Source organism: Anneissia japonica, unplaced genomic scaffold (genome assembly GCF_011630105.1).
Source record: "Anneissia japonica isolate Jap-2015-1 unplaced genomic scaffold, ASM1163010v1 scaffold3434_len466720_cov178, whole genome shotgun sequence".
NCBI lineage: Eukaryota > Metazoa > Echinodermata > Crinoidea > Comatulida > Comatulidae > Anneissia > Anneissia japonica.
In genome coordinates this window covers 297,183-307,310 of record NW_022718341.1, presented here as the reverse complement: position 1 = coordinate 307,310, position 10,128 = coordinate 297,183, and the positions used below count along the sequence as shown (strand labels likewise).

At 35.1% G+C, this 10,128-nt stretch overlaps 1 protein-coding gene and 1 long non-coding RNA gene across 2 annotated transcripts in view; both read left to right on the top strand.

Moving 5' to 3' along the window:
* Positions 1-3,304, top strand: part of LOC117110535 — an 8,694-nt gene extending 5,390 nt beyond the window's left edge. Inside the window, exon 3 of the long non-coding RNA XR_004445713.1 lies at positions 249-3,304. This is a non-coding gene — a long non-coding RNA (uncharacterized LOC117110535). The remainder of the gene's footprint in view (positions 1-248) is intronic.
* A 108-nt stretch (positions 3,305-3,412) lies between these two features.
* LOC117110527 (adhesion G protein-coupled receptor L2-like) overlaps positions 3,413-10,128 on the top strand; it is a 48,171-nt gene continuing 41,455 nt past the window's right edge. Inside the window, exon 1 of the mRNA XM_033253274.1 lies at positions 3,413-3,479. Coding sequence (XP_033109165.1) covers positions 3,413-3,479 — 67 coding nt within the window. The remainder of the gene's footprint in view (positions 3,480-10,128) is intronic.

Below are 10,128 nucleotides of genomic sequence, written 5' to 3'. Positions count from 1 at the left end.
ATATTCAACCATTAAATGTCCCCGGTAGTGAGATGAATAAAGTCTCCTTGTGTCCATGATGCTTGCATCGTGTCCTGAGTAAAAAAGTTGCTGGTGTTTAGACGTTGATGGTGTTCTTTCCAAATACACCAGATAAAAGGTCTTATCTACATACGTTTATCAATTGTTGATTTAACTGCAACTATTTATATGTATTATGCTTTTTTTTCTCATAATTTACCGTAAACAATGTGATTTCCTTTCTACAGATAAAGGAGTGTTTTAAAAAACGATTCAAGAAAAATGAAGTAACTCCACGGACGGAAATGACGCAAAACGAGTGACTATAATGCATACATTTTGCATAGGTATTGACTATGCTGAACGTCATTATAGTATTCAAACTAAAATGCACTACAATTTTAGATGTGAGCTCTGCGTCTAAATGAAATTGTATGTGGTAATAATATTATTTATACACAATGCATGTTATATTGTACGATTTATTCACTCTATTATATAAAGACAAGACACTGTCTATTGTTAACAGTACACATTAATCTAAACTACAGGGTGCGCTCTCTTACTTACCTTCATGTTAAACATCACGATTAGTTTTGATAAAATAGAAGAATTATTTATGACCACTAACAGCAGATTGGATTAATTACGGAAATACACAAAGAGTTTACGGAAATTTATCACTGGGCCTAGACCTAAACGTTCAGGTTACATATTTCTCCTGGACAACTCATGGATAAATATGGTGTGGTAAACGTTACGCATTTATTTGTGTTGATGGTAGGGTGTTTAGGTAAGGTACATGAAGTACCGTAAGGCGTTAGTTTATAGGTCATTAATACTGTTACATCGCCTTAGAAATGATATACTTGTGACATATTGAAGATATTACTTTAGATATAGATTTGACACTTTATGTAAATATGCTGCAACTTTCATTTATATACTCTAAGATCTAGAGGTCATGTTCTGCCTTGCTGACACAAAAGGATGAATTATGAAGAGGAAAGCGAACCACATTTAACAGTTCAAAGTTGTTGAAACTGATATAAAAAGTAATGAAACAACCCCCTGATACATACATACATTCAAATTCCCCATGGACAGGAAGGCCTCATTTTAACTTTACGGATCTTCCAGTGTATAGTTTGATTAGGTGGAATGTATACACTCTAACAACTCTAACAAATGAAAAACAAAATAATTACACACACACACAAATACATAGGTCTAGCCGAAGTTGAATTGTGAGTGGAAAGACGATATTTTCGTGATTTTTTTTTATGTAGGGAAGAGACGATGAACAACTTATTTTCTTTTTTACATGGCATTTGGTTGAGTGATTTTTTTTTATGTAAGGAGGGACGATCAAAAAATTATATTTTGCCTACATTGCCTTATTAAATTCAAACCACAGGAATTTAAGTGATTGTGTAAAGAATGCCACGTGTACAAAACAGCCATTATTTTTCCTTCAATAAGCTGAAATATGGAATCATGTCCACTTCGTGAGATGAACACTATCCTATGTTGTTACAGTCCTCCCGACCGGTAGGTTCCGAACCCTAGACTTTTATTTTTATTTATTTTAATACCATATTTCAAGAGGGTGACCCATCCAGCAATGCTGATCATTAGGGGCCCTCATACAATACAAGAATAAAAACACGAGTCACTTAATTACACAAATTTATAAAATTCAGATATAAAAGATAATTTGTAAAAATTTGAGAATACATTAATTAAAAACGTTTTAAAAAGATAAACAAGAAAATTACAGAATATACTGTTTAAATTTAAGTCAGACATTATCTGATGTAATAATTTAACAATGTAATTTTAGGCTTTGAAATGAGCATAATTATAATATAGATATTACTAATTCTGTGGCATCTTGGGAGCTACTATGTGATGCCGGTTCTTTCTATTTATGAGACTCGGGGATATCCCGATAGAACAGAGTAGATTCGAGGGAGATCCCTTTGGCTATTATTATTAACTTAGTAGTAAATGTTCATGGAACCTGCATTATTGAATTGGGGCGAAATAATTTGACAAGAATTATATCAGCCAAATTGATCGAATTACATGAGAAAAAGCCCTCAAGAAATATTTTTTTTCCCAAAATGGTAAAAAGTGTCTTATCGAGATCCAGCTTATTGAAAATAAAGCCTTATCAAGTATTAGCTGTAATTTAAATAGTATATAATGTCAATAGATGTTTAACGTTTATGATTCAGTATGTAGAAATAAAGAAAAAAAAGCTTGGCCTAATGTAGTCAAGAAAAATAACGTAGTAGGCCTACAGTTTGGTATAAGTGTAAGCATATTAATAAATATACTGTACTTTAAAATTAGTAAATATTTGTTAATAATTTAAGGAAAGGGAAGAAGGCGGTATAATTATGAGCATTCACCATTGAAAAAAATGGACTATTACACTAAAGTAGATTTGAATGTGTGGATGTGGAAATATGAGAGAATTTAACTCGAATTTTAAAGTCTTTAATGAATTGGTCATTTAAAATGTGGCTATATGGTAACAATACATTGTAATACCTGTCATAGATCTGGTTGGTTTGTATATGTAACAGTGTAGCGTGTTTTCGTAGTATTATCGATATTGTATTGATTGATTCATTAATTCCTTGTTCATTAAAAACTCAATTAAATTTTTACCAAAACTAAAGGAATTATTATGCATAAAAACTAAATAGAAAATCGCACCACCGTCCCATTTATATGCAAATTAGCTAAAAATATGAAAATTAGTGATAAATATATGGGGTTCGATATCTGTTTAGCCTGTGGTGACAGAAACTTGCATGTTTCTATTTGCTCTAATGCCAAGTTTGCCTCAAAAAATATTTGACCTATGACCCTATGTTTTGCAGGATTTCCATAATCTCCACAACTCCTGTCTGTAGAGAATTATGGTTTCAAATTGGTCAGATTCATGTTTCTATTCACTGAAATACAACGAAGAGAATAAATTCTAAAAATCCAACCTCGAAATTAGCTAAAATAATATTTTGTCGCTGGCCGCAAGTTATGCAAATTAGGGTTAAAAATATGAGTTTGCATGTCTGTGTAACCACTGGTTGCAGATTTGTTTTTTCAAATTGTTCGGGCATGCTTTTATTTGTCTTAATGTAACATTTGCACCAGAAAATTACCAGAAACACCACGTTACACTTATGACACTACAGTATGTATTTTCAGGATTTTTTCTATCTTGTGACGACTGTACATGAACATTGATTTTGGTCTCAAATGATACAATAATCTTGAATAAATTCACTGTAATAAGTAATTTTGTGAGAAAGTGTCAATTAAGTTTCATCTTGCCCTTTGACCAAGCAGGTCACATAGTATTTCTTTGTAACTTTATAATGAGAAAATAGCTGGACTAATGAGTATTGATTTCCAGCTAAGCACTAGTGGAATCCTGGATCTTGGTACCTTGGAACTTTGCCTGGGTAAGGAAAAGGTACGGTGTACTACTGCGGAAGAACAACCATTACTTCCACCAGTATAGGTAAAGGAGATCATTGAGATCTCTTCGGGGAAAAAATACCTTGTAAACGGTTACGTGAACCGAACATGTGGTGGTAAAGTGCCGTTCTTATTAATAGAGCACTATTAAAAGTATGGTCTTCAGGACCAAGGTTTTCTCCTGGCTCGGACGTTAGTTGAGCCGAAAGGAGATTTGATTCCTCGGCGAAAAGTTGCTCATGGTCGGTACCGAAGTTGGAGTTGTAGTCCAAGGGGATGTTACCAGATTATTTAGCTATTAGAACTATACCAGCGGAGTATGGAAGGGATTGATTCGCAGTACCTTTCGAAAATTTGTGTTCGAGTACCAGGATTTAAGCAGCCAGCGACACAGATTTAAGTAGAAATTGATTAGTGAAGCATTCGTTTGCACTGGAGATGCGTCATAGACAACTCGTAAGAAACTAGGAGGAATTACACAAACAAGCACAAGACTTACTAGAACGAGAGTTATTGAGCCCACTGAACGTGGTTGTGGTATCAAAGAAAGATGGTACCAAACGGTTCTGCGTGGACTATTGTAGCCTGATTGTCCAGACTGTCAAAGATACCTCCTACCCAATTCCTAAAGTGGATGATTCCTTATGATGCACTTGCAGGGGCAAAAAGGTTCTCAACTTGATTCAGGGTACTGGCAGGTCGAACTAAAGACGAGGAGACTGAACGAAAAAAAAAAAACCCAAAAAAACATTTGTAATGCATTGAGAGCATTATGCCTAAAAAGTAATTCCATTTGGCCTCTGTAATGTACCCTCCACATTTGAGAGGCTCATTGAACGTATCATGATAGTCTCCAGTAGGAAGTTTTGTTGGTGTACATGGACGATGTTGATAGTGTACGCAGAGAACATGGAGGTCCTGTGTGTGGGATATGTAGTGTTCGAGACTGAAGTTAGACGGACCCAGTAAAAATCGAATCCGATATTCGCCTGTTCCTCAAAACCTACGAAGCTTCCTTTGCCTGGCCGCGAATTAAAAAAAATGGCTGCCTGGCCGCCTATTATTACTAAAAATTTATACAAAATTTCTCAGTATTGACGAAGCCGCTATTACAATTCAATGTCCCGATTGTTCGAGTGGGTAGAAGAACTACAACAGTCTCCTGTTCTGACTTATCCTGATATTGAAGGAGATTCCAGTAACTGATTCCAGTAACTTTACAGAGTTATAAGCCATTAATAATAGTTGAGTTGCTTTGCTTAAATATCAAAATATATCAAAATATTTATTTTTATACTATTTTTGTGGGTGGCCATTTAAAATTTTAAAATATATCCTAGCTTTTGAAAACCATGTTTATTAGACTCAGAAAACCAACATATGATTAAACACCAAAATTTCCATTCTTGGTAGTGGAAGTGGAATTATAAGAACAAACAATTTAATTTTCGACACTTTTTTGTGCCAGTAATCTTAAATTGTTGCCATCCTAGCTTTTTGAAACTATTGGACACAGAGAGCTCAATAACATATGTTTAGACACCAAATTTAACATTTTTCATTGAGGATTAATACGTTCTGAGAAATTAGATCTACGTTTCGATAAATTATTGAATTTACAATTACGTTTTGATTTTAATAGTAGACTTTTGCTGCGTATGGCACCCCATAGGCCAGAGACCAATACATTTATGAAAATTAAACGAAAATATACCGTATTAATTAAAAAGGGTCGTATTAGAGCGTAAAATTGAATTGGAACTGGGCTCTAGAATGCACATGCATTACGCCCTTACGCCCCCGAAAGCTCATGGATGGGCGTTACGCAACTGAAGATATCAGAAATAGATAAGTCAGGGTGTATCCAGAATTTTTTCTGGGTGGGTCGTGATCACAGTGGACCATTTCACAATTAAATAACAGCAAGATGGTATTAAAATGTCAATACTATTTGCTTGAAGCGGATGGCGGGCTCAGTTTCAGGATTGCTGGAATTGGGATAGAATACGTCACGCAATTGGCAAGGTCTTTGGACTCATTGCTGGTACCTCATCAATGCTTTTTTATTTATGTCATTGTGAAAATGTCCCAGAAAAATAATTTCTTTGTAAAAAATATGTGGACCTTTGAAATTTTATTTTTTTGGGGTGGGAGGCCTTTTGACCTTCCCGACCGCCCCTTGCGTACACCTATGTCAGTCTTGAGTGCAATCTATTATACTGTTTTTTTAAAGAGTTTTGTTGACCATTCCTTAAGAGGGGGTACAGATGAGGCCCAGAGATTCCCGATGAGGTTTCTCTTGGTCCCGGCTAGTGTAAAGTTACCCTGTTGAATATGGCTGGCTGGCTGGCTGGCACTGCTCCTAATTGACTACAGTTTTGCAACGATTATGTTGTGTTTAAATACTGTGCATTCAAAAACCCTCCAATTCCAAGACCCCTCTAATTCGAGATAACTTTTTCAAATATACCCATATCTCAATGTTCAACCTTTTAACACAAACCACCAAACCCTAAACCACCAAAGAATGTTCAACTTCATACTTGACAGTTACCTCGTACGTACGAGATAATGAGGTTGTACGTATTAATAATTATCTCGTACGTACGACTTAATATCTCGTACGAACGACTTAACGCCTCTTTCGTACGACTTCAATATCTCGTACGTACGAGATATTAAGATATCTCTTTCATACAAATTAGGCCTATTATCTCAAGTTAATTATCTCGTATGTACGAAATAATTGTCTAGTATGAAGCGCCGACTGCTTATTCATCCAGCATTTATACTGCAACACAGTTTATTGGAGATCACATTCTGTGGTGGTCATGGGGTTTGGTGCTTAGTGTTAAACGGTTAAAGACTGTTATTCATGTCTTTGAAAAAATGGTTCGAATTTAAAGGCTATTGGAATTAGAAAAATCTCGAATGCATTGTATTTTTACACAGATTTGTAATACTGTTAATCTTTGCAATAGTAGTGAAAATCAGGATCTTCGTGACCCTTTTTTGGGGACAAACGTTTCCCTACTGATATAGCATTGTTAGGGTATAAATAAAAAATTGAGCATGGGTCCTCCAGAAAAAGGGCGAAACATATTTTCTGGCGTTTATTTTTTAAAAGGCCGTCAAAATTCAGATATTTGCTTTAGTTATATTCAATGAAAAAGAGTAAATCTGGTGTGTAAGTATATGTTATTGGGGTCAGTGAATCCATAGAGACATGTTTTAAAAACCTAGAATGGCCACCATTTTGAAATTCAAGATTGACCCTGGAAAAATTATCAAAGTCAAATACTTCAGTATAATTCAACTTCAAAACAAAAAAAAAAAAAAAAAAATTAAATACTTCAGTATAATTCAACTTCAAAAAAAAAAAAAAAAAAAAAAAAATTAAAAACACGTTTTTTTTAATACAGTAGTGTAGGTGATTCAATGCCGGTTAATACACTCCATGATACAGATTGATGTTGCAGTGGCTTATTGTTTTATAGTAGTAAAACCCAAAATTTACAGCATTCATTTTGAAAAGAACACCCCCTCCCCACTTTACTTTGCAAAAGTAGCATCGAAAAAAGAAGGCTAGCCATGCCTAACCAGGGACGTAGCCAGGATTTTAAAAGGAGGGGAGCCGTTATGCGAATTACGTATGACCCCGGCGGGGTCAGGGGACGGGGTCAAGGGGGCGAATCCCCCTGTGAAGTAGCGCACTCTGAACGTTCTTAGGACTGTTTGAGAGGATAAAGTGAAAATTGCAATAGTGGCAGATCCAGGAATTCGAAAGAGAGGTGAACCATGGGGGGACTTTCACAGACCGAGGAACCACCCACCTCAGTCCCACCAGAAAATTTTTGATTAGGGCATCTCTAGATGGCCGGAAATTACACTCTCGCACTTCAATTTGAATATATTTTTCCTTTTTTTTCCTTAAAAAAATGAAGGGGGGTGCCTTGAATCCACCTCTACTCAAAAAATTCTTTATCCAGAATAGTCATAATCACGAAAAATGGACATGAAAAACCAGATCACATCCTAAAAACAAACAGCAGTCACTAAGACATACACCAGGAGCCGACTTGATGGAGTTTAATGTCATACCCAGGGAAGGGCACAGATCTGTTTTGAAAGGTGGAGGGGAGGGCATTTTGTAAGTCGACACCCACCCCAGCCCCACAATGGTTGGAGCTGAGGTGAGAAAATTTGAGGAAATAGTACCTATAGATGGCCAGAGATGACACTTTTAGTAAAATTCATCATCATCACCATTAGTCAAAATGAAGCGCCAAAAGAAATTGTCATGATCTTTATCAGGGATTTTTGACAACCATAGAGATCTTATTAATGTGTGTGTATACACCATAAAAAACAAAGCTTAAAAACGTTGTCTTTGAGTATGTACTTTACATAGGCCTACTTCAAAAACGTGATTTCACAAGCACCTCAGCCCCACCATGGCTGGGGCTGAGGTGAGGAAATTTTAGGAAATAGTACCTCTCGAGATGCCGGAAATGACACTTTTATATAATAAAATTCATCATCATCACATTACCATTATAGTCAAAATGAAACCCCAACAAATTTCTCATGATCTTTTATCAGGAATCTACTTAATATCCAGGACAACTTAGGCCTAATTATAGCTTACTAAGCTTTAACTATATATACTATAGTATGATCAACAAATCACAACTTTTTTTTCGCATTTAGCACAATTTTCTTCACTTTTTATTGCTATTAATATTATTATCAATTATTACTATCATCATTATCATCATTGTTATTATTATTACTATTAGTAGTAGTATTATTAAACAAACATGATCTTTTATCAGGGATTTTTGACAACCATAGAGATCTTATTCTTATTAATGTGTGTGTGATATACCATAGAAAAAATCATAGAAAAAAAGCTTAAAAACATTGTCTTTGAGTATGTACTTTACATAGGGCTACTTCAAAAACGTGATTTCACAACCACCTCATTTGAGGAAATAGTACCTCTCGAAATGGCCGCAAATGACACTTTTATATAGTAAAATTCATCATCATTACCATTAAAGTCAAAATGAAACGCCAACAAATTTCTCATGATCTTTTATCAGGGATCTACTTAATATCCAGGACAACTTAGGCCTAATTATAGCTTACGAAGCTTTAACTATATATACTATATTATGATCAACAAATCACAACTTTTTTCGCATTTAGCACAATTTTCTTCCCTTTTTATTGTTATTAATATTAATATCAATTATTACTATCGTCATCATCATCATTGTTATTATTATTATTATTACTATTAGTAGTAGTATTATTAAACAAACATTTAAAGAAACTTGCAAAAGGATAATTTCTATCTTAAAAGACCTGGCCTGAGATTTATGGATTTAAGATTTTTTTAAATCACGCTTAGGCTTATGTGTTCTATTAGGCCTATGTATAACGTGTACTGATGCATATTTACATGTTTAGAAGTATTCATTTTAAGTGATCCCGGGAAAGAATTTGTAATGGCTCAAGAATAAGCTTTAAAATGTTAACACTGTGTACAAAGGGGGGGGGGGAGCCGCGGCTCCCACGGCTCTCCCCCTGGATACGTCCCTGTGCCTAACATAGGGCCAGTGATCGCCGGTACCCTGAGCATTAAAGGCGATTTTGGAAGCGTTGCTCACAGCACTGGACTGCAGCGAAAATTGATTCCCCCATGTGAAGCGCTTAGAAGCTTTAAGCATGAACCGCTATCATAAGACCGACATCATGTTGTTGTTGTTGTCGTCGTCGTCGTCATCGCCACCGCCACCGCCGTCATCGTTGTTTATAGAACGGCCCCGTCATGTTTGGCTGGCTAGTTTTGATTTACATTTCGCATGTTCAGTTGTTGTAAAAGTGTGAATCAAACCAGTCATGCTTGGCTGGTTTTTGATTTACATTTTGGAACAAAATTTGGATCGGAGAGTGTGTTTGATCAAAATTTGAATATATTTTAAAGAAATTAGAACTATATTTTGAAAATTTGAACTACGTTTTGAAAAATTAGAACTTCGTTTTTGGAAACTAGATCTACATTTTGAGAAAATAGACCTATGTTTTGATAAATTAAGCATTGAATTTTGTAATTACATTTTGATTTTAACATAGAATTTTTTGCTGCTTATATGGCACCCCATACTGGCCGGCTGGATCCTCACCCGCCCTAGAATTCGCCTCACCTCAGCTCTAAAACATGTCAATAAATAAAGAATTAAATACATCATTTCCCATCATAGTAGGCATATTATTAAATATACGTAAACACATTACATATCGAATAAAACAATGATAGGGCCTACTAATAATTCGAATACAGTATTCGGAAGATAAATACCTACAGCACCATTGATTGGATTATAAACAACGGTGGTCATTTTATTCAGATTGGCTTAATCATGTTACAGAGCAGCATAATTTGACACGTTATTAAAACAATCAATCAATTTGGTAACCCGACCGTTTTTGTATTGGTATTTTCAAGACTATTAGAAGACCCGAAGAAAAACTAACCCAGAAGTCGTCCTACAATTATCTCTTAAATTTTGTAGTGAGAGTCTATTATTTAAATGTTGGAATGGTACTTTATATAACTAGGGGCTG